We start from the raw sequence: 25,982 nt of genomic DNA on the forward strand, positions 1-25,982 counted from the left end.
ACCAATTTGTTGGCCCTCTCAGCTTCAATAAGATGACATCTGCCTCCCCAGCTCGGTTATTCACTAATCCAGACTGATGAGTCTGGATAAGAACAAAACTGCAGTCTCTGGATCAACTGGATATGATAATCAGACTACCTGGTATATTCCATGAATGCTTAGTTTTCACTGGATCAAGATCGATGAAAAGTATGAGTTTCTTTAGCAATGCTTGTTATTTCCTATTGCAAAGTTAATTTTGTTTGTTAAGTTTCATTTTTGGATTTGAAATGATCAATTTTGTTTTGTTTTTTATGAGTAAATAATAACCATGCTGCAATAATAAATGTTTGATTTGTATTTAAAACACTTATAAGGACCCTCCCCCACCCCCCTCAGGATCAAGCCTCCTTATGGGTCATTCTTCAAAAAGTGTAACTTTTCTGTCACACGCCTTTCACAGAAAAACTTTAGGGAACAATTCATTTAACAATGCTTTTTAATTTCATCAAAAATATATCTATTTAAAGCTGCCAACAATTTTTTTTAATAATAACTTTTATTTTAGTATATTTTTGGTTCACAATATGTGAATTCTCACCTCCGTGGTATGTCACACACCTTGTGTGACTGTTTATATTGCTTAATAACTTGTTTTAATTTAAAGTGTATACTTATTTATTTATTATTCCTTTTATAAGTGTCTCAAATACTAATTGCTTAAGTACATTTATTTTTTTAATATTGCGTTTTAGTTTGTTTTAGTAGGATAAGGGGTCATGTCACACAATAAATTCTCACCTCCGTTACCTAAATACAAAATGCCGTTCCTCACTAACACGTGGCAGTAATGACATCGAATTTTATTTTCCGTGATACAAGGGAGCCCCCTTGTTTATTTTCAACCATAAAAAAAGTTGTGAGATTTTTGTCGAAAAACAAGAAGATGGATTTTTGCTTTAAAAACTAAGTGTGATTATTGTGACTTCTCACCTCCGTGAACTTGAATTTCATGGATGTAAATTAATGTAAAAAAAGGAGTGAACATGTTTTCATATGCTTAACATGTGCAGATTGTAGCAACAGAGAAACAAAATATTTCCCTGAAAAATGTATCCATTAGGCCTATATTAATGGAAAATTCCTCACCTCCGTGACAGACCTTATCAATGTCATGATTTCTGAGGTTAAAATAACTGATGGAGGGGAAATACACCAATCTTAGGCATTCTACCAAAATTATAAATTGCCAGTATATTCTCAAATTTACTAAATACTATTTTGAATACACATTTGAACTAAAAGGATAACTGCTAATTTAGCAGTACTTTAATTTGGAGAGCTTAATATTAAATTCCCACTAATCATTAAAATAGCTCATTGTTTGTACAATTAACAAAATTACTGAAATTGGCCGCGATTTTTAAATATTAAAAGTGATTTTATTTTTTTTTAACTTCTGTGAACAAGGCATTTTTTTGTATGAGTAAAATAATTGGAACTTAGCTGAGCCATTGTTTATGGTTACTTCTAGTAGGTACTGTTCATTTTCCTAAACCGAGACTTAGCGCCAATTTGCGCATGCGTCAGGTCTGCTGTGATTTTATCAAAATAGGGTGGGAAACCAGGAAGTAAAAGGTTCAAAATAACGTGTTCAAAGACAGCAAGGGCGAGCGGTAAGTGCCCATCCTCAACCTATCGCCCCTTTTTGAAATGGAATCTGTCCTGAATAGTAGTCTTTGATTTCGAGAACGAACAGTAACACTTTCATTTAAGAATGAAAAAAAAAAGAAAACAAAAGGTTTCGAAATTGAAAAATATTTGCGTCCAAAAGTTAAGTTTTCTGGAGAATGACCCTTATACAATAAAAACTTGATCCTTTTACCAACTTTTGGGTTTTCTAAAAAAAATTTTGATCTAACGGATGTAAATTTTTTAAACGGCTGGGCATTTTTTCTGCTCAAAGACTATTCTAAATGTAACATGAGATCGTTTAGTTCTATTGAATCAAATAAAAGTTATAAACTCCAACAAAAAGGGCAATCAAGTATACATAGTCTCCTCTATTGTGTAACAACCGAGAGGTGTAAATTTTTGTCAAAGTGACATAATTTTTACTATGAAGATCGTGCATGTCCGAAAAACGTTAGTAATTCCGTTCAAAAGAACCTAAAACTTACTTATTTATTTTTAAATAAGTAGTTCAAATTAATACTTATTTTCAATGAATGGTACTTGCGAATGTTGCATGTTAAGCTTGGTACCGTTTCTCTAGTTGGCACGCAATCCATATTTCCCTTCCATTGACTTTTATGATTTATAAATGCACAGCTTATTGGTTTTGGGCTCGTTTGTTGCCATGGCGAACAGCGGTTTATTCGAGTGTTGGTAGTTCCAGAGATTATTCGCCCCTGAAAACACGTCCTGAAGCTATTCGCTTTTGATGATGAAAATGATTAATTTGGTATTGTTTTTTATAGCCGTTTTCACTAATTCGACACTTGCTTATACTCATCATAACTTTAACTTCTCTGACGTGGAACTAACGACTTTAGTAAAAGCTAAAGAAGTGGATTGTTTTTATCAATATGCAAAGCCAAAACAAACACTGCGGTTTGAATATAGGGTAAGATACATTTTTGAAATTTATCGAAAGAGACTATTACCTTTGTTTATGAAAAAACGGATGATCATTTCTAGGACTCGACCGATGCATCGGCCTGGCCGATGCATCGGCGCCGATGGTTCAACAATTTAGCCATCGGCATCGGCATCGGCTGCCGATGCTAAATTGCAGGAAACATCGGCCAATCGGCCTTAAAAACATCGAAAAGCCGATGGAATTGGCCGATGTTTTTGAAAAAAAAAAAAAAAAAGGACCTTTGATGTTTTACTTTTTAATACAATGTAAAGGTTGTTTTCATATAAAATTGTTTACTAAATTTCAGTATGAATTTCTATTTTAAACACCCATGAAAGAGTTTTTAATACGACATTCAGGTACCAAACAAGTTAATTATTGCGTTGTTTCTTGCAGCTGGATGTACGTGTGTATCTCTACATAGTATAAAACTAGTATGCTGTGGCCATCACGAAACTTTCTTCTATATTTTTCTTTTTCTTTTTTCTTTTCTGATCCCTCCCCATGCTTCACGAGGAAGCAATATTCCCAACAAAAACAAAATTACACATGCAAAAACTTGACCCAATGTCTGAATTATTGCAAAAGCAAAGCAAAGGGCGAAAATTGAAAGTTATTTTAAAAGCCTTGCTTGAATTAATTACAAATATTTTATTTGTTAACAAACATAAGATGGCAACAGTTAAAAATTTTAAATCATTGAGATAATATTTCCTATCATTTCCATACAATTAAAATCACGAGAAATACGCAGACGACAATCTACTACGATTTATCTTTCTTATTGTTGCATTAATAAAAATATTTTTATTCGCAAAAAAAAAAAATCAACACCTCTTGGAGCGATCGGCGTCAAAATAGAACCAAAGCCTGTTTACATATGGATTCACATATATTCCAAATTTCAACCAGAACGTAGCATTACTTCTTGAGATAGGGCACTCAAAATGGAAAAAAAGAACGGGTGATTGCGCTACCCCCTTTTTAGCTGTTGACACAAAAATAAAATCAGTTCTTATACCCACTAAGGGCTACTTGCCGATAAATTTTTCTTTCATTCCGTTCATTATTTCTTGAGATACAGCAGTCACAATTGACGACAAAAAATGTTCTATAGCTCAACCCCCGTTTGAGTTATTGACACCAAAATTGAATCAGCACCTGTTCCTGTTAATACCAACATATGGACCAAATTTTGTTTGATTCCGCCTGTAACTTCCTGAGGAATAGCAAGCACGCGTAACTCGAAAAACGTCCCATTGCTCCACCCCCCTTGGAGGAATTCGCGCCAAAAACTAATGGGCACAAGTTCACATAGGGGCACATATGTGTACTAAATTTCGTTCGATTTCATGCGGTAGTTTTTGTTGTAGAGCAGCCACAAAAAACTGGTCACACACAGACGTGACACACATACATACACACACACATACATACACACACACACACAGACAGACAGACATTTTCCAAAAATGGTCGAAATGGACTCAGCACACCTCAAAACGTTCGAATCCGTCAAAATTCGAAATTTTGCACGAATCCAATACTTTCTTCTATATATTAGATATAGAAGAAAGTAATAAAATGAAGTCCCCAAAAAGCGTCTGTGTGTTTGAACTCGCAAAACCCGAGAACTACCAGGCCGATTGCGCTGAAATTTTCACCGTTTGCTCCTTTAAGTCCTGAAAAGGTTTGCAGACCATTTCGAATAAAATTCGATGAATAGTTCTTTTTTTATTCCAATTTACGTCCAATTTTCACATAAATTCTCAAATATGGGGGTGAAAATTACTTGTACATATTAATATTACATATCGTTCGAAAGGTTAGAATTTTCCGCGTTCTACTTAATTTGTTTCAATGCTCTAACTTCATTACGGCGGGAGTTATTTGCGTTTTTAGCTCGAATTTTTTTCGGAGTAGCTGAAATTTAGGCACTACTTTCTTCATTAAATAAATCAATAAAAAGTGAAGGAATTGTCCCACAACTTTCTTTTTGACGCCATTGTAAAAAGCGACCTTTCTCGAAAGGAAAAAAAGTTACAAGCCTTTTTAAATCAAGTTTAAGAAGTTTCGATTCCATTCAAATTGTGAACCATTTTCTTTCGCATTTTAATTATTAAAATTATTTTATTTTGTGTTTCCATGGTTACGTATTTTAAATCCATCTTTCTGGATTTAATTTCTTAAAAGTACTTTAATATCTGTCGTCATTGTTTGGAAGGGAAATCATGATATTTTTTTTTTTTACTTTCTTCTATATCTAATATATAGAAGAAAGTATTGGATTCGTGCAAATTTTCGAATTTCGAATTTTGACGGATTCGAACGTTTTGAGGTATGCTGAGTCCATTTCGACTATTTTTGGAAAATGTCTGTCTGTCTGTGTGTGTGTATGTGTGTGTGTCACGTCTGTGTGTGACCAGTTTTTTGTGGCCGCTCTACAGCAAAAACTACCGCATGAAATCGAACGAAGTTTGGTACACATATGTGCCCTTATGTGAACTTGTGCCCATTGGTTTTTGGCGCAAATTCCTCCAAGGGGGGTGGAGCAATGGGACGTTTTTTGAGTTACGCGTGCTTGCTATTGCTCAGGAAGTAACTGGCGGAATCAAACAAAATTTAGTCCATATGTTGCCATTAACAGGAACAGGTGCTGATTCAATTTTGGTGTCAATAACTCAAACGGGGGTTGAGCTATAGAACGTTTTTTGTCGTCAATTGTGACTGCTGTATCTCAAGAAATAATGAACGGAATGAAAGAAAACTTTATCGGCAAGTAGCCCTTAGTGGGTATAAGAGCTGATTTTATTTTGGGGTCGACAGCTAAAAAGGGGGGTAGCGCAATCACCCGTTCTTTTTTTCCATTGTGAGTGCCCTATCTCAAGAAGTAATGCTACGTTCTGGTTGAAGTTTGGAATATATGTGAATCCATATGTAAACAGTCTTTGGTTCAATTTTGGCGCCAATCGCTCGAAGAGGTGTTGATTTTTTTTTTTTTTTTTTTTTTTTTTTTTTTTTTTTTTTTTGCGAATAAAAATAGCTTTATAATTGCAACAATAAGAAAGATAAATCGCAATAGATTGTCGTCTGCGTATTTCTCGTGATTTTAATTGTATGGAAATGATTGGAAATATTATCTCGATGATTTAAAATTTTTAACTGTTGCCATCCTATGTTTGTTAAGAAATAAAATATTTGTAATTAATTCAAGCAAGGCTTTTAAAATAACTTTCAATTTTCGCTCTTTGCTTTGCGTTTGCAATAATTCAGAAATTGGGATGGTCGTCAAGTTTTTGCATGTGTCATTTTGTTTTTGTTGGGAATATTGCTTCCTCGTCAAGCATAGGGAGGGATCAGAAAAAAAAAAGAAAAATATAGAAGAAAGTTTCGTAATGGCCACAACATACTAGTTTAATTTATTTTTCGCGCCTGATTGTTGAATATACGTCACTTGACACAATTTTTATTTTCAAGGTGGACCGGGCAAAGCCGGGCAACGCAGCTAGTCTCTCATAAGTCATTACTCAAAAATGGTAAGCTGTAGAAGGATAAATTTTCGCATGTGGGGTGTGCGTACGTTCCAGTTGTGCACTTCCCGTTTTGTTTTCGATCGGGTGTTCTAAAAAGCCTATTTACTAATTTTTGTTGTGGCTATTAATTACTTATTTCAATGCAATACTAATATAGCGTCTCAGACTGACGATCATTTGGTGATATATTGCCGAATTGGAGACCATTAAAACAAATATGAGATGGCGAAACTGGTTTTTGTGTCATTTTGTTAGATTCTCGTTGAGCCGACGGTAATTTTTAATTTTTCGATATTTGTAATATAAATCACAGTAATGCAGTCTTTTCTGTATCGCTTCAGCGGAGTTACAAGTTTGGGGCCCTATTTCTCTATCACAGAAGTTGTAAAACATTTATCATAAGCATTTTTGTAACTCCTACGGTGCTAATATGGTTATAGGGCCTCTCGCGCAATTGCAACATTTGCTATATTTTAAATCCGCCACTGCACGTCAAAACAAACTCGGGTGCAAGTTTTGAAAGGGTTTTTCTGCATAATGTTTATGATTATTTTGAACTCTACTTTTTACGACTATTTTTTGAATTTCCGACAACACTTGCGTGCCCCTCCTCCCACTCCCTCAATTTCTGAAATTAAACTCTAGTTGTACTTCTGAGTTGTTTAAAATAACACCATTCATAAAATTAGAGACTTTTTTTTTCAAACTTTATCTGTTGTTTAGGAAGAATTTGAAATTGATTAAAGACGTTTTGAATGGTGACATAATTCGGAAATCGAAGGGACTTTTGAATTTTTTCTTCGGAGGTGCTGAAATAGATTCAGAAACTTTCCAAGGCGTTGGTTTTAGCGGTTTTGTACTAAAAAAATTTGGCCGAGGTTTTAGCCGAAGTATGAGTTACTGCAAAATCAGAGGGTGACCCCCCCTCCATTTCGTAATGCGCCATCTTTTTTGCATCATTAATAGCGATCGATTTTCTTTTCTGTTGCAAGTAACTCTTTTTATGTATTTATGTAAAATCAATGAATAAGTTATTTTCGTTTTTAATAGAAACATTTCAAGGATTTTCTATTATGCAATTCTTTAAATTTCAGAAAATTATTATTAATTGAACAATTTGGTTTGAACTTGTTTGTAAAGCTTCATAAAAGATTAAACAATCAAATTAGTCAATATTATGTGTGCAAACATCAGATCAAGTATTCAGTTATTAACATGTTGTAAATATTGAGTTTGTTTATTGTAGCTGCGTTTTAAGAACCTCGCTCTTTTGATGCCTATTTTTTTTCAGCAAAATTATGTCACTGTTTTAGTTTTTTGAAAAATGCAAAATTTTCTATTCATAAATTTTAAATAGTATAAATATATTCCTATTATGATTTAATATTGTAATTTATCTGTTACCTTTTTAGTTTAATTTGATGACTAAAAATGTCTACGTGCAATCTTTCCACTTTAATTGCGTAATTTGTTGACAGTTTCATAGTTTTATTCTTCTTTTTTTTTTTTTTTTGGAATGATTAAACAACATAATTTAATGTTTTTTTAACTATGTTTAGTGTACCTAAGTCCATACATCATTACAATATTACTAAAATCTTAGTTATATGTTCAATTTAAAAAAAAATCAATTGGTTATTAAACAGTCTCTTCGTTTTTCTTCCTTTTCTTTCTTTCTTTTCTTTCTTTTTTTTTTTTTTGGCTGTTGTTCTTTCTCTTTCATCATACAGCAGTCAAAAAAGGAGAAGCATAACTACACCCTATACAGATTGTACGCATTACGGTCCAAAATTTCGGGGACAAGCTGTATAAAACCTTACCCAGAATAGTTCACATTACCGAAGCACATCCACCTTCAAAAGGTTAGCTGGAGGGACTATATACTTCTAACAGTGTTCATATAACTTTTGGAAACACTCCTGGAAGCCATTTTTCGCTACCTTCTGTGATGAAGCTTTATCTTCTCCTGACGGAAGAAAGCGGCGTTCATGCACATGTTTTTTTCTGGGAACAGGTAAAAGTCAAACGGAGCTAAGTCCGACGAAACGTTATGTTACTTGTTTGTCATATCAGAGTATTGACCAATCGAACCGTGCATCCTCAACATGAAAGTCGCCTTCTTCCCCAAGATGAAGTTAAAGCAGCAGCGCAAGACGCCTTACAGGCGGTTGCGAAAAATGTCTCCCAGGAGTGCTTCTAAAAGCTGTACGAACGTTGGCAGAAGTGCATAGTCGTTCAAGGTGACTATTTTGTAGATAGATGTGCTTCGGTAATGTGAACTATTCAGGGTAAGGTTTCATACAACTTGTCCTCGAACTTTTAGATCATACTACGTACGTATGAGTTTTCAACTTACTATTTCATAACGTTTTTGAGTGACGCAAGTTTACGTGCATGAAGACATCACAAGAGAATTTGCGATAATTAACTGAGGAGGCGTTCAAAATGGATATTTCGGTCACTTATATGTTCTTAGGTACATATGCATGTACAGATGTGCCGAAAAAACTTGTGAAGTTTAAACTGGGTGATCGTAAATAGAAATTTAGGTCAAAATCTGATTTTTTTTGTGATTACAATTCTTTATTCGTAGAAAGGAAGTAAAGAGAAATGAATCAATGATCCTTCAAATCCATGACAATTTTATCAATTTATTTCTGTTTGATTTTTTTTTTACCATCGGCCAACGGCATCGGCCATCGGCCATCGGCCATATTTGAGCAATCGGCCAACAATCGGCATCGGCCCATCGGCCAAAAAATGCCATCGGTCGAGCCCTAATCATTTCATATTTCGCTGAATTTTTTTGGCGCGTGTCAGATTGACATGAATGGATTCACACAAGATCATCATTTAATTGGTTGGTTGGTGTATGTCTATAAAAAAAAAACGGTAATTTTATGCGAAATTAGGAGCAGGTAAAACACTTTTAGAGATGTTATTAATATTTTCAGAATAGAATTGTATGCATAAGGGGGAATTCCCCAACATGATGCATGAACCTTAAACCGCAGGACATTTAAAAATAAAGTTTGGGCTGAGAGGGATTTTAGAGTTAGAGTACCGAAAACGCGGCTCTGTACAGTCCAACCAAATTAGTCGCACGGAAAAAACCTGTTGCGTGCGTGCGCATTCCCAATAACCTGACATTTTGAAACTCTGCCACTTTTTGTCCACATTAGGCCGAGTTTTCGAGACTTTATTATTGTACACCAAAAGTAGCAAAATCTTGTACCATAACTAGGAATTTTCCTACAGCGAAAGCGTTTAGTTCTAACTCTTGTAATGTCCTTGTTTGCATTTCATATATTTAATTTTCCTCCTTGGTAGTTTTTTCTCTTAGTCGACAACTAGCGAATACATTTGCATCTTCAAGAATAATTCTCATCATCATTTTGAAGAGAGCGGCAGCATGTTCGTCTAAAAGTATTTAATTCTCGATATTTCAACCTTAATTTCTATTGTTTGTAGTTCCATCAAGTTTCATTGTCTATAGAAAAACTGGGAGTAGTTAAAAAAAGAAATACAGAATGTATATGAAGATTTAAAAAAAAAAAAAATGGATAGAAAACCAAGGAAGTGTTTAAATGAGACTAAATCTCCATTTGCATCTATTGATATATTAAAATATAAATATGGATTTCATCATCTTCTATAAGTCATCTCTTCCATTTAACAAAATAAACGTTTTGACATACATTTATATATCCTCATTTGAACAATTATAACGCAAGTTTTCTAAATTCAATGTTAGTAACAAGGCCTTGGGTTTATCAATTGATCTATTGCAAACAAATCGACGAAGGTTCTGTTTTTATATTAAGGATTGGAAAGATCTCATTTGGAGAATGCTGTTCAGTTTTGGTCTCCTTATCTCAAGAAAGATACTTCTTCACTGGAAAGGGTTCAGAGAAGGGCTACTAGGCTGGTACTCTTTCAGATCTAAAAGACTTAATAGGTATAGCCTGGAGCAAAGAAGAGTTATAGAGGACATGACTCAGTGTTGTATAAAGTTATCAAAATAAAAGATGTTGATGGGTTAAATTTTTGCGCGGAAAGCAAGACGAGAGGTCATTGTTTTAATGCAAATGTACTGTACTGTAAATTGGTTTCAAACAACCTTTTCCTTTAGTGAGTCCCCCCAAACCCTAAGATGAGTTCCCTCAAATACTTTTTATTCTGAATTACAGCAAAACTACACTGCTTAAATATAAAGATTAAAAGCTTCTCAGAGTTACGGATAAAAAGCTCCAGTGATAATCTATCTAAAATGTACTATTCGATCCATATCGTGGTTTTATACCAATTGTCTTTTTATTAACAAGCTCCTTTTCTTTTTCTTCTGCATTGAAGAAGGGATTTCTTGTCATCCTGAAATTTTATTGGTATTGCTATTTAGGCAATTATAACTGTTTTTTGGGACTTTAAAATTTGAATTACATTCCATATTTTTACCAATAAGTTCACTGGATTCTATAGATTCAGAAATTTTCAATTTTCTTCGATAACAAACAACTTATAGTTGCGGCAAACCTACCCTGGCAGCTTCGCAATGCTGCGATTAGGAGCTGCGGAGCCTTCAAAATACTACCTGGTTAGGCTTGCTCCAACTGTAGAAAGTTGAAATTAAAACAAACTAAAATTGATGATTATAGAAAAATAACAAATGGAAAATTTGTTTTTAGTAGTATTTCACCAAGAAACTAATAAACTTTTATTTCATCTAAACAATTTATGGTACCGAATGTATGGTACCGAAACGCATGCATAAAAATGTATTGCACAAAATGTACAACTTCCTTTTTACAGGTTGTCAACTCTGATTATAGCGTATTCAGTGGAACAAGTGACTTGCTCATAACATTTTATGTTGTCGCACCGAATCAAAAAGTCGTAGTGAAGGAGATCAAGAAATCTAACGGAATATTCAAGTAAGTTGAGACACACGTGCGCGCGCTTACACACACATACTAGCTGACCGGTGCGAAGCATTCGCACTTAACGAAAAGAATTTAAAAACCCGTTTTTTTTTTTTAAGTTTTTTTCTTTGATAATAACAAAAGTGTGACTTGTTTATTTATTTTTAGCTGATAGGGGTGAAAAAATCTTAAAATGATGTCTTACTTCTGAAATTTGATGAAATATTATTGAAGTTATGTCGTACCCATGCCCACAAAACCACCTCTGGGGAATAATGTATACGCAGTTTACCATGTTAATTTTTTTCTGATTTGAATGCAAGAACGAAACTGATTTTGAATACTGTGCCCAATGAGTTAAGGTTACATAGGGGGAGTGTTGTACCTTGGGACTCTGCTAATTTCAAAGAATCTATTTCTAGCAGTCATATTTTTTGTAATCTCCAATAGCAACCTTCACCGCTAAATGGTGTCATCGTAACAATCAGAATAAAATGAGTTAAATTGATGATTTTGTGAGAAAAAGAAAATTTTATGACTCCAAAGTAAATATATTTTTTTTCATTTTTATTTCCGTTTCTGTCTTTGTATTTGTAAATCTAATCAACTGAATTTTACTTTATTATAAAAGAGAAGTACTTTAAATATTTTGGTTATGAGAAAATAATGATAGTGCATCTAGATTGACGACCATTTTGGTTTTTATTAAATCACGTGGTAATTGTACCTTGAGACAGACAACATATTTTACCTTAGAACACGTCCCAAGGTGCAACAAATGCATGGTTATTAATAATTAAGATATGTTTAGGAACATGGAAAAATGTTCTAATCTGATGTAGTCTTTTAAACACGTTTAATGTTAGATAATAATTCATTAAATCATTATTCATTATTCAAGATTCCATGAAAAAAGTTTTTTTTTTTTTTTTTGGTGCAAAATTGGTTTAAGTATATGACTGTTTCTTGAATCAAGAGTTTCGCATGGTACAACAGGATGTGTCTCAAGGTACAATAGGATGTTGTTTGGGATGTTACTTTAAATGGCTGGCATTATTTATTTTCAAACTGTCTGAATTAAAAAAAAAATATATTGCAGGGAAATATGTTGGGGTATTTTAATGTGACTTTTAGATTTTAAATTTGATTTAAATTATCGACGTTAAAAATTAAAATATGAAAAGTATCCCAAGGTATAACGCTCTCCCCTACTAATGGAAATTAGGATCAGAATTCAGGAAGATTAGTCATTCAAAAGCTACATTTTCTGGCCTAAGGGAGGATCGATTCCATAGCCTTCGAGTTATTTACAGAACGCTGTTATATCAATTGAGCTAATGGGTCTTCCATCTTGGCAATACGTAATAAAGCAATAAAATAAATTATTATCGATGTTTCTATTTTGTTAAAATATTTTCAAAAGTTCTACTGCGATTTACCATACTAAAGTCAATGTCTTGTTTCCTGATTTTAACAACAGCAGAATAGTAGCTCGGAATTCTGCAATGAGTTCAGAGCGATATATATTTACGTACTCAAATTTCCATTAACATTACATTGAACACAAATTATGTTTCGGATTTAATTTATATTTTTAAAAAAATTGTAAAAGTCTATGAATAGTTTTTCAGACGCATCCGAATGACAACTTTTTTATGATCAATCCGTGCAATAGAATATAAGTCAGTATCATCAACATCGTGAATCATAGACTGAAACGTTGGCCTGATGTCACCCAGATCTACATTCTGTGGCCATTGCTTGCGCGATCCACTCAGAACTACTGTCCGCCTCTGAGAAGTTGAGCTGTGGCCTTGGGCAAGTCCATTTCTTTCAAGAGAGAGCAAACAGTAAGAAGAGGAATTGTTAGCGCAGAATTGGGCTATGATCAAGCCTTTTGACCGTCAGTCGTTTTTCCTCACCCCTATTTCAGCAAATGGAATCGTATAATCCGCCGGCCAACGGAGCTCAACTTGCCAGAGGCGGACAGTAATTAGTGGTCATTCAGATATTCAGATCCCAAAACATTATTATGAAATAGTCAACAGGATTTCGTAATCGAAAGTTAACAATGTATAAGCCATTGAGCCTTACCATTTCAAAACACTTTCAGTAAAACCAACCGTCAAACAAACAGTCAAAAGTATAAACGATTAAACACGTAAGATAATCAAAGACTACAACCTTGAAAATGATATATTTTATATTTTTTTATAAAAAGAGCTCCGAAGGATGGAATAACCTTCCAAACATTGTACAGATTCATTTTGCCGCACGACTTTTATGGCCTTAATAATAATAAGCTTTGTTATTTATTCTTAGATGCATTAGCCGAAGCAAAAGTTCTGAATTTAATTTTAGGAAAAAAAGAAAACGAACATCTCCATTTTCAAACCTAGCGTGCACCGGAAATACGGGATACTCTCCGACATAATAAACAGGAAATTATTTGTCGTGTACGAAACATGAAAAGCTTTTTAAAATTCCTGATTTTTCGAGGCTGATCAATAACAGGACGTAAAATTTCATTCCGAATATAAACATTCCTTCAACTGTTTTAGATACGACCAGCAATATAAATGAATTTTTAGAAACTCAGATTGAGGAAGTTTACATTTAAAAAATGAACTTTTTATATCTTACAATGTAAATATTTATGCAATCGTATTTGTGTGTGTAATAAATTATTATTTTTTGCCTAGCTTTCATTCCATGCATATCTTTGTTGGTTTCCCTTTGGATGGTTCATAATTTCTTCTCATTTTTGAAGAGTTAGTGTTTTCATAATTTATCATGTATAACTTCTCTGATTATTCTTCCTTTCTCTTTTTACTTCCTTTTACCAAAAAGGAAGTATTGTATTCGCGAAAAAATTTTCACTCAAAAATCGACCTTAATTTCCATTTTGCTCACCCCCGAAAGAATGTTGAGTTTTTTTTTTTTTTTTTTTTCGACTTGACCACACGTGGATAAGTGCCTAAAAACATATAAACTCGCAAAATAACCATTTTGACGATTCGCGAGATGATTACAAAGAATTTTCTCGTGACGTCTGTATGTACGTATGTATGTATGTGCGGATGTGCGTATGTATGTCGCATAACTCAAGAACGGTAAGACCTAGAAAGTTGAAATTTAATATGTAGACTCCTAGTGGGGTCTAGTTGTGCACCTCCCCCTTTTGAATGCTTTCGGATGGTTCTAAAGGGGGCTTTTGCCCCTTTTTAGGGGGAAATCATTGTTAATTTCGATGTAAACTCAAGTGGTGTTATAATTTGGCGGACACTTGGCGATATATCGCCAGTCTTTTGGTTGCTAAGTTTTGTCGCGACAAATTTTGGCGATTTTTTTTTAAAATCTGATTTCAATTTGGCCACTGTTGGTGATGTTTAGAGAGTAAAATATTGAATCACATTAAAATTGCCAGTAATGGGGAATGACATTAAAATGGAGTAAAAGGAAGTCATGTGATGCACAAATCAGTTCGTTTATGAGACAATACCAAAATCAATCTATTGATGTAAAAATTTGGCCTCAAAATCACGAATTAATAGAATATCAATGGTTGAAAGTTTTTCGCACGTTATGTGCACTATGTTTTTACTTTTTTTTTACATAAAAAGAAGTATTGTATTCACAAAAAAAATTTCACTCAAAAATTGACCTTAATTTCCATTTTACTTACCCCCGAATGAATATTGAGTTTTTTTTTTTTTTTTTTTCGACTCGACCACACGTGGATAAGTGCCTAAGAACGTATAGACACGCGAAATATCCAAAATGACGATCCCCTGGTTAATTACAACGAATTTTCTCGTGATGTCTGTATGTACGTATGTATGTATGTGCGGATGTGCGGATGTATGTCGCATAACTCAAGAACGGTAAGTCCAAAAGAGTTGAAATTTGGTACGTAGACTCCTAGTGGAGTCGAGTTGTGCACCTCCTCTTTTGGTTGCATTCGGGTGTTTCTAAAGGGGTATTTTCCTCCTATTTGGGGTGAAATTATTGTTAATTTCGATGTAAACTCAAGTGATGTTATAATTTCGCGGACACTTGGCGATATATCGCCAGTCTTTTGGTCGCCAAGTTTTGTCACCAACTTGGCGACAAATTTGGCATTTTTTTTTTTTTTTTTTTTTAAATTTTGTTTCAATTTGGCCACTGTTGGTGATATTTAGAGAGTAAACTATTGAATCACATTAAAATTGCCAGCAGTGAGGAAATGACATTAAATTGGAGTAAAAGGAAGTCATGTGTTGCACACATCAGCTCGTTATTTTTTAAATATCCTTGATTTCTCACTTGTCTTTTTGTAAAAGTTAATTTCAATTGTGAATGTATTTGTACTACGAATAATATATTCCAACCATCAGTTGCAACAATATTTTATGACATATGTTTTTTTTTAAATATTTGACTGAACTGTACTGAATTTTGATAAAAACCTTTTCTTGGTTGCAGTGGCGGCGCTAGGCGTCGGCGACGTCGGCAACTGCCGACGGCCTCGCGCAGATAGGGCCTCGCAAAATTCTCAGAAGTTTTAAGATATTTCCATGTTTTCGATTGAAGCTCTCATTAAATATAACAGACCCAAAAGTAATCAAAATAGTGCGTGCAGGAGAGACTGCACAGAGTCAGCCTTAGCAAATGTTTGGCCCAATTCTGTCGGGGCCTGAATTAAAAATATTCATTGGCAACAGCTAATTGATCAGCTAACTCTATCCCCCCCCTTTCTTTTTTCTCTTCTTTTCAGTTCTTTTCTTTTTTCTTTTGTTTCCTAAGTTCATCTAAAAGTAAGAAAATATCCAAAATGCTGCTCCTCCGAACTCTTCCCCCTCCACACACACACACACACACACACCGAAAGCATTATGGAGCAACTGAAATTTTGTTTCCAGGGCGGTCATTCCAAGCTCGTCAGCTTGCGAGATCGAGATTTTCGCTCACGTGATCGGTTGTGACGTAGAAATGTTACAAAATAGCATTTTAATCTACTCGAACTTATCTTGCAGCTAGGTTCGAGTCGATTAGAATACTACTTTGCGGCATTTCTACGTCACAACCGATCACGTGAGCGAGAATCTCGATCTCGCAAGCTGACGAGCTTGGAATGACCGCCCAGATCTTAAACTTCGCGATATTTCCAGCTTAAAGCTCCCATATGCTCAACAACGTCGAAAATCGCTTAAAATTGCGTTTTTTTAGCTTGAATTTCAAAAATCACCGAGAGTAATATTACAAAATATGGCAATACAATCGCATTTTTAAGGATTGAATTTCAGAAAATATTCGGGCAAGGGTCCCCATATCGCCTTTCTTTTATATCATAAGCAATTAGGCTTTTTAAACTTCATTAACAGAAAGTTCAAGTGGAATGGCTCCTGAATATAAAATATTCCTAAGTTTTTAGGACCATAATTTTCAAAAATTTCCCTTCCTTCCGGTAAAATCTTCAAAGTTTGTCTAAAATTCCGTTTTTGAAACTTCGATTTCGAAAATTTGCAGGAAATTGATTTTGACTTTTTTTTTCCTTTTTTTTTTTTTTAAGAATCGATCTGTGACCGTCTCTGACCCTAAAGTCAATAAATATGGCCTATAATTGCATTTTTAAGGCTTCAATTTCTAGAAATTTCCACCGAGACTCCCTGTACCTTTTTTACCTTAACATCAGCAAAGAAAGCCCAAAATGGCGTTTTAAAACTAAAAATTTCGAAATCTTTCCGGGGGAGAACCCCCAGACCCCCCTTTCTATCAGGTAATTTTTTCCACAGTCAAAGTGCCGGCTCCTCCCCCCACCACGAAAAAAACTTCTTTTTGATTGTGCTACTAATCATGAAATGTTTTTGTCCCAGCAATTAAGTGAATTGGGAACCCTAAGTGCCAATAGTTAGTACAAAAACTAATTCTATGAATTCAATTATTTGTCTCACAATATTTTATGATTAAAAGGGCCTCGCAAAACTGCATCGCCGACGTTTACTTTTGCTCTCGCGCCGCCACTGCTTGGTTGCATAACAAAGGCTATTTTCAAGACAACACTTACAAAAAATATAGTACCTCAAAAAATTACATTGAGGAAAGGAATAATCAACTAGAACATATTCTCAGATATTTTTGTAAAGAGTTTTGAAAAGAAAACGAAACCGAGAAAAAAAAACTAGCAAAAAAGATCAAGATTAGTTAAGTTCATAAATTTCAAACCAAACGCTTAATAAAACACAAACACAAGCCTACCCTGATCAAGAGAAAGTTGTTGAAGATGATGTTAATATTCGAAAAGAATTTTCTCTCGAAGCGAAATTACAACCGGGTGTAATAATTTTAAAAAATAAACACTGCACACACTAGAAAAGAAGCCCGCGCATTATTAACAATACCACCGACCAGTAGAAATTCAGAAAGAGGATTTTCAACTGCAGAAAATCGGTACATTAAAACGAGTTCCATGTTTAATGACAGTTAAATATACGTATTATGTTTCTTATTATCACTGATTTCTTATTATAACATTTGTTCCTTCATTTTATATTTGTTCAAAATAAATTTTCTTAAATAATGCCCTTTTTGCACAAAATTATGAAATATGGCAAATAAACAATATTTATTGATCATTTATTGAGAAGTTCCAAATACCGGCATTAATACCGGTATTCCGGTGTCACGTTTTAAAAATACTGAACACCGGTATTGCATATTTGGTCTGGTATTGCAATCCCCAACCATCCCCAACCACATATAAAAAAATTAAAACAGGAGTTCTTCAAAATATTTTTACTAACTGCTACAGCACTGGCAGGAAGTAAAAGAAAATGCTAAGTTACAAAGAATTCCGTCTTCAGATCAGCAAACAAAGCTTGTATGAAAAGTAGCTATTGTGAATGAAATATTTAGCTATTTATTATGTCATATTCTATTTTCTAAACTGTCTAAAATTACAGCATCCGCTTATCACTGGAATTTAAGCCGTATTACGTTGTTTCACTTTGTGCTACACAGTTTGTGCAAACATAGTCTTTATTTTTTCAATTCATTTATTTATTGCACGAAAAAGTAAATGGTATTTTCGATTTACAATGAAATGCCCTAAATTTTTTTTTTTTGCTAAGTAGTTTTTACTGCAATCCTGCTGCAATTTCTGTTGATGCGTTCATTTTTACTTCCTTTTACATAAGTATTGTATTCACAAAAACATTTTCACTCAAAAATCGGCATTAATTTCCATTTTTCTCAGCCCCGAATGAATGTTGAGTTTTTTTTTCGACCCGACCACACGTGGATATATGCCTAGGAACGTCCAAACACCCGAAATATCCATTTTGACAACCCCCGAGTTAATTACAACGAATTTTCTCGTGACGTCCGTATGTACGTATGTGTGTATGTGCGTATGTATCTCGCATAACTCAAAAACGGTACGTCCTAGAAAGTTGAAATATGGTGCACCTTCCCTTTTGGTTGCATTCGGATGTTCCTAAGGGGGGTCTTTAGCTCCTTTTTGGGGGGAAATCATTGTTAATTTCGATGTAAACTCAAGTGGTGTTATAATTTGTCGGACACTTGCGATACATCGCCAGTCTTTTGGTCGCCAAGTTTTGTCGCGAACTTGGCGACAAATTTGGCGATTTTTTTTAAAAATCTGTTTCAATTAGGCCACTGTTGATGATATTTAGAGAGTAAACAATTGAAACACATTAAAATGCCAATAATGGGGAAATGACATTAAATTGGAGTAAAAAGCAAGTCATGTGATACACACATCAGCTCGTTTATTTTTGGACAGCAGAATGATTTTTGAACATTTAATCAGCCAACAAAATTGTCGTTTCTTCTGCCTAAAAAACAGCGAATGATTGTTATTGGTTTTACGGTTTTATGTGTACTATATGCTTTTTGACAAAAAAAAAAAAAAAACGCAGAGTCTTTTTGATCAAAAAAATTAATAAGTCTTATAGTCGTTGGAAAAAAAAATTTCATGCTTCTATGAAAATTTTGTTTTTTTTTTTTCATTGCCATCTAAAGCTTGAAAATAGTAGAATAACAAGCCAAAACAATGTACGGGAAAAGCATATTATTTGTTATAATTTGATTATCTTGTTTTTAGACATGCAAATATTTTCGAGCCTACAGAAACAACATATTTTAGTACAATTTGAAGGGGAAACAGTCATGCATTAGTAATCCAACACTACTAATTTGACACTTGATCAGATATTTTCTATAATTTTATGTTCAAAAACGCACTTTATAATAAAAATTTAATTAAAAAAATTTTCATATTATTAATTCATTCAGCATTCTTTTCCAGACATTCAGTCAAAATACCAGGCGATTTTCAAATTTGTCTGGACAACAGCTTCAGCCATTCGTCAGCAAAAACTGTCTTCTTCGAAATGTCTCTAGATATTAGTAACGATGAAAGTCGGTGGGAAGTCCTGCATGAGATGATTGAAGCGGACAAGAAAGGCAACGATACGATAAGCATGCTTCGAGTAAGTACTAATGTAGTAGTGAAACAAATTACTTTAAAAAAATTTATTAAATCACAGAAAACATTCTGAGTGCTGAGGATTTCGAATCAGAATGTCTCTACGCGGAATGTTGAAAGATTTTCTTGTATCTCTTATACAAATGTCTACCATATTTCAGGAATTTTTCTATGCATGGGATATATTTGTGCTACATGTTTTGTGTTTGACGTCATTAACTGGTCGTTGCTTCCTTCGTGCACTTATCTGACTGACTTCAAAAAAGATGAGTCACCTTGTTAGTTCTTAATATATAGGTTGGTGGATCACACACCGCGATATGTCAGTTACGATGCGAGCAGAAGATCAGAGAAAGCCGAGCAAACCATACTGCATCGACTCAGGGCGTTTACAGGTACTAACTGCAAGAAAGGATCAAACAGTCAAGGGAGAATCCACGTTTACATCAACATCGATGTCATTATCCAATCAAAGCCATTTGCTAGTTTAGAATCAGTATCACAGAGGTGCCCCCCCCCCCCCAAATATCGCAAAGACTCTCCACCCCCAAAATGAAAAAAAATACTCGTCGAAACAACCCCCGAAAAATTTCAAAGACCACCCCCCTCCCCAGGTGAGCGCCCATCGTCAAGGTATACCATTCATGAGCGATTTGCTGACACTGGAGTGAACTTCAATTGAAGCATTCATCAACAAATCAGCGTCGTCTTAATATATGCTGATCTCAGGAAAGCTGAACAGCATCAGATTAGCGAAATGTACTCTTCAGAGGAGAATCTCGCTTCTTTCTCAGTTATGATGACCAACAAAGACGTATGTGGTGAAAAAAGATCAGCAGTCCAGCTCAACATTAGTTGATGAGAATCAAAATCAAATCGCTTTAAAATCGGGTGTAACAGTCGAGAGTACTAGCCAATCATCTAGTCATATTGCTCTCAGATACGCAAACGACATTCTGCAATCAGTAATAAAGTTTAACCACGGAAAGATGGCAGATGACCTTGAAGTAGAAGCATCACTTGAATCATTTGTAATTGTCCCTTACTACTCGGCTCTTTCAGGCTGACACTAGTACAAAAAATGATACAAATATAATGCTTCCGCTTCAAGGTTATCCGCCATCTCTCCGTGGTCAAGCTTTAATGCCTATGATATCATGTCCCTCAAGCACCATTTATCAGCAAGAAAACGCTCAAACACATACAGCACGATTTTCGCTACGATGGAAACAAATATCCTATTGTCACCCTTTCACAGCCTGCCAGATCGACGGATCTTGCTCAAGAGAGAAATAACGTATTGCTAATGTTGAGAAATAAACTACAGTCGTCTCAGAATATCATCAGTTGCTACATTAAATTTTACGCCAAGAATCTACCCAGGCCTGGATTTACGTACAAGCTAAGCAAGCTATAGCTCAGGGCCGCCGCTTTATTAGGGGCCCCCAACTCTCGGTAATTAGTATGATTCGTTCAAAAAAAAAAAAAAACTTGAAAAATTAATTTTATTTTCTAGTGCTTGAAAATTTGGAGAAGTGTGGCTATACACCACAAATGGGAGGGGTAGGGAGAAGAAATGCTAATATATGTCAAATTCAGCTCCTTGCTACATCCTGCACCAAAAATGTTAAAACCACGGTTCTCACATTTCTGAAACATATTACAAATTTTTGTGACTCACATTTTTCATATCTTGCTATTTACATAATTCCAAATGCAGTATTTTGGAAATTCTTTTGTTATTTCTTGCTTTTAGTTTACTTCTTCCGCATATTGTCAACCTGTTTAGCATGGGGAAAATATAAAAACACGTTACCTCCATTCCTTTTAGTTTTCTGCCCCACTTGCAACTGAAGCAAAGTTGTTGTCATGAGAAACTATAGTTTCTTTTTTCTTTTAAATTTAAAATAACTCGTTCTTACAGAGTTAGAACAGGACTGTAACAAGTTTACAATCAAGTACTAAAATATCAAAGACTATAAAGTACAAATGAAATACGTTAAATAATTTTAATTGTTCTTATCCTTGAAAATAATTAGACAAGTCTTTGAAAATCCGAAGTAAAGTGGACTCCAGTTTCATTTCTCATCGAGAGTATAAATTATGAATTGTTCAAATGGACAGTATGTTACTCTGTTGTTACCTACTTTCTAAAACTGTACACCATTTCTTTTAAAGCAATTTTTACTATTGATCATTTAAAATTTAATTCATTGCTGTATTTGTCGGTCGGTTGGAGGGGTGATTGAAAATTAATTGTATCGAAAGCCACTGTAAGCGTGTGAGCAAATAACAATGCTTTGTCTTTTCTCTTACCACTCTCTTTCTCTCTGTCAACTGCAGTCATTGGTTTGTCGAATCAAGGACAATTTTTGTTGTTATTATTTTATAAATTTTGAAAGAGTATATTATGATTTTAAAAAAGTGTTGTTTGCCTATTTCTGTTCCTACATTTTTGTAGTTCCAACTACATCTTATAAGGCTTCAAAATGCAGAATTTTGGGTCCATTTTCAAAATTTCCTCCGGGGGAGAAACCCCCGGACCACCTACAATGGGGTTGTTTCCTTCAGTCAAAAGTAGTACTTTTAGTCACTGAAATTGATACAACAAGCAAAAAAAAGTAACATGGTCCCAGAAAATTCTTTCATATTCCCAACAGTTATTTTTTAATTATTATTATTATATTTTTTTTAGTGTCCGATTTTTCAAACAAGGCGTGATCTTTATGACGTCACAAATGATGCTTTTTGGCCCATCTTTGTACCGCGTTTGCACGTTATGATAATCAAGAAGCGAATTAAAATTGTTCTCTACGCTTGCTATCAACCATATCGTTGCCAATCCACGTGAGTAAAGATGCGAATTAAATATTTTGCTCTGTGAATGGCAACACGGAATGGCATTTCATCATTTGTGATGTTATCGGCAAGAAATGTAAACAATGAAACATCACCGATTTGAGTAATTTTTTTTAAATATTAATCTTAAACAAATTATTTAAAAAATGGTTAGATCCTATGTTTTTAAGCATGTTCTTTCAGAAAAAAATACTCTTAAAATATTGGAAACGACCCCATTGGGAATATTCTATACTCCACTTAAAGGGGAGTTCTGGGTCACTCTTTTGATGCCATTCCCCCTCTTAAGGTCAATCTAACACAGGGCATCAGGGAAAACATGATCAACAAAGTAAAAGTATTGCTATTATGTTGTACGTATCAGAGTAAAGAAACAAACATAGTAAAGAGGAAAAATAATTGCCTCTTTCACTACCGAGAGAAACGTTGTTTAAACTACAAAAGGAGCCCCATACCTGAAAATAGCTTAGGGCCCTGTTCAGTCTAAATCCGGCCCTGAATCTACCACAGAAGAGCATCGGTAACTGAAATAAACCGAAATAAATTCCATAGCCACCGAATATTGGTCTGTATGGCTACTAGTGTGGTTTATATAGTTGTGTAAGATATAAGTATTTGAAGTATGTTGTATTTTACGAGCGGGATTAAATGTATTGTGATGTGTGATCGTTCTCAAAACCGAAGCAAATAATTTTTCTTCTAAATCTACGTTAACAGTAACTTTCCAGATAGAATTTTTCAGCATGACATGTAACAAAAACAACTTTGAAGTGTCTGAATTAAACAGCGGATGAAAGTAACAAATCATTTGTTAAATTCATTAACAAATTTGGTTTTGAAAAAATAATTGAAGTTTTTCTAAATTTTCGCTTTTTTTTTGTATACCATCAATGTAAACAGAAAAACTAAAAAAAAAAAAAAAGGTAAGCCAACTTTGTACCAGAGACACAACTTTGAACCGCAGAAATATTTTAGACTTAAGGGCTACGTAACGGGTGTCGAAACATAAATAGAGCTTCGGAAAAATTCAACAGTGCACATGGTATTATTTTGGTTTTCCGCAAATTGTTTTTAACTTTGAGTGAAAAACTTTCACCTTTTTTCCTTCATTTCTTTTAGTTATAGCAAAAGAAATGGGGGCGGGGCGCCCCTGCACGCATACCGTTTTGAATTTTCTGCATAATCAACCCATACATATATTAAACCGTGCTTGCGAGTGTTTGGAGATTGAGGTCTTTAGAACTTGGATATAGTCAAAAAGGTCATGTCATGTAAGTAAACGGAAAGATTGAAATATAAACCATGACTTAAATATTTTAAAATTGTCTATAGGAGGCCTTAAACTAATTTACACTTCCTCATTCTGGACTCTCTCTGCGGAAGCAAAACCTCTGTTAATTCAATAAATAATAATTGTAGTTGGAAAAGGAGTAAAGAGAGTGAATTCTTTAAAAAAAAAAAAAAAACGCTGTATTTAGTATGCCTCTCCATTCTTGGTGAAGTTGCATAAGAGCTAGAACGATCGGATGTTTCAAAGAGCATAGTTGTTGCGAAACCTGTATTCATTATCAATCTTAGCACGATAGGATTTTCTATCTTTGTTGAGCCTTGATGTTTAAACTCTCGTTGCACACCATAAAAGGACCACAAGAATACAAAGTACTTACTGCAAAATTAACAGCCCGACAGCAATAGAACATTTTAATACATTGATAGACGAACAAAAATTACAAATGGTGACCAGGAGTTTCTTTAAATATGGTGATAATAAATTTACCTAGCTCTATAGCCGCCTTCAATGACCAGCTGGTTTACCATCTATTACTAGTAATTCATCAACTAAGACAAGATTTTTGACATTTTTGTCAAACGAAAATTTCTTCAGCTTTTAGCATTGTTTTGCATCAATTAACTATAGTTTGATTTAATTTTCATTTAAGCCAGAGATCCAACCGAGATAGATTCAAATAAAACGCATTGTACATCTATATGAGTAACATTTACTATTTGGGCCCTATTCTAGAAAAACTAGGTAGCATTCTGCTTCGGATTGACGTCATAACTCCTCCCGTTTGCGTAATTTCTGCGTGGAGACGATCTGGGGAAAGAGTAATGAGTTATGTCATCAATTAGAAGCGGAATGAATTCGTGCTGGTACCTCTCAATTTTTATTAAACAAAGTGAGATCAACTATCAAAGAAGGAATTCTGCTCTGTACAGCTCAAAATGTTTAAAATTCTTAAAAACTGGGACATTTTCAAGAAATGCCGATTAATAAAAGTGGTAAAAATATAAATAAATGACTTAATTAAAGTAACATTGTTAAAATGCATCAAATAGTTATTCTTTTCTTATCATTTCCTTTCAGAGAGCTGCTGATAAATTGAAAGATGATCTGGAATCATTAAAACACTACCAAGATACATTTCGAGCAGTGGAAGCGAGAGACCTAAACATAATGGAGAAAAATTTGGTTAAAGTTAACGCGCTTTCGTCGCTCACAATTGTGTGCATGATGCTAATTGGCGCATTTCACCTTTTTGTTTTGAAAAGCATGTTTAGACCATCAAGTTTCTTGTACAAACTAATTCGAAAAGTATGCTGAAAACTTTCCGTGCAGTCGAATTTTATGGAGTTTAAAATCACCCAGTGGGACAGTTTTCTTTGACGTTATTACAGAATCCTTGTAGTGACTTTTAATGTTACAGAAAGCTATAAAAAGCGAATCAAAATAAAGAAGTGTAAATAACTAGTAAATTGTTGTGAGTTTGCCTTTAATCAGGTGTCCTTGAAAAATATATCACTTCGTCCTCATTAAAACAAAGCAAATGTAATTTACAGTATTTACAAACATTTCGTCACAATTGCTAAAATATACAGCAATTAATGCAAGTAAACTTTACCCAGAAAAGTTATTTTGTCATTTTGAGTGCATTATGAAAAGTGCTTAGTGTTTTTAAAAAAAATCTGAAATTTAAATAGTATCTGGAAGTCCAAGGAGGAAAGTTTAAATCCGGATATGTTGATTAAATTGAAAACTAAATAGTTCATTTTACTGTTTTGAAATACGTACTGTGTTCTTGAAAATAATTTGCCCATTGTTCTGTCACTTGGTTGTGAAAATACACATACTCTAGTTTGAAATGCAGGCAGTAAGTTCTATACCCACAGTGCACTGAGATACAAGCCCCTAAAAAGTACACTTTTTATCATATTTTAATGACAAAACTGTTATTTTTTCGCAGCAGTGAGCATTAACCATGGATTTAATGAGCCTATTTAATAATTTATATACATCACTACACAAATTGCTCGCAAAAACTATGGTTGAACCTCAGTGCATGGAACCAGGATGCCTCAAACATGACACATTTTCACTTTCTTCGGCACAGTTTAGCCACCCCTGCCACGGTCCACTGAAGGTCAGCCATAAAATTTACGATATATTTCATTTGAGGCACTAAATATCACGTTGTAATCCCAAAGATTACTTTTGCTGATGCTCAATGCGCAGAGATAATTGAATATTAAAAAATGTCAATTTGAGAAAAACCCTAAGTTGG

At 34.2% G+C, this 25,982-nt stretch overlaps 1 protein-coding gene across 1 annotated transcript; it reads left to right on the forward strand.

The window, feature by feature from the left end:
* Positions 1-2,411: 2,411 nt before the first annotated feature.
* Positions 2,412-25,144, forward strand: LOC129222884 (transmembrane emp24 domain-containing protein 1-like). The gene is made up of 4 exons (XM_054857451.1): positions 2,412-2,605; positions 10,963-11,084; positions 19,381-19,564; positions 24,788-25,144. The coding sequence occupies exons 1-4, from the start codon at positions 2,423-2,425 to the stop codon at positions 25,022-25,024; spliced, it is 726 nt and encodes a 241-aa protein (XP_054713426.1). The 5' UTR covers positions 2,412-2,422; the 3' UTR covers positions 25,025-25,144.
* Positions 25,145-25,982: the final 838 nt, after the last annotated feature.

This window comes from Uloborus diversus, chromosome 1 (assembly GCF_026930045.1).
Source record: "Uloborus diversus isolate 005 chromosome 1, Udiv.v.3.1, whole genome shotgun sequence".
Classification (NCBI taxonomy): domain Eukaryota; kingdom Metazoa; phylum Arthropoda; class Arachnida; order Araneae; family Uloboridae; genus Uloborus; species Uloborus diversus.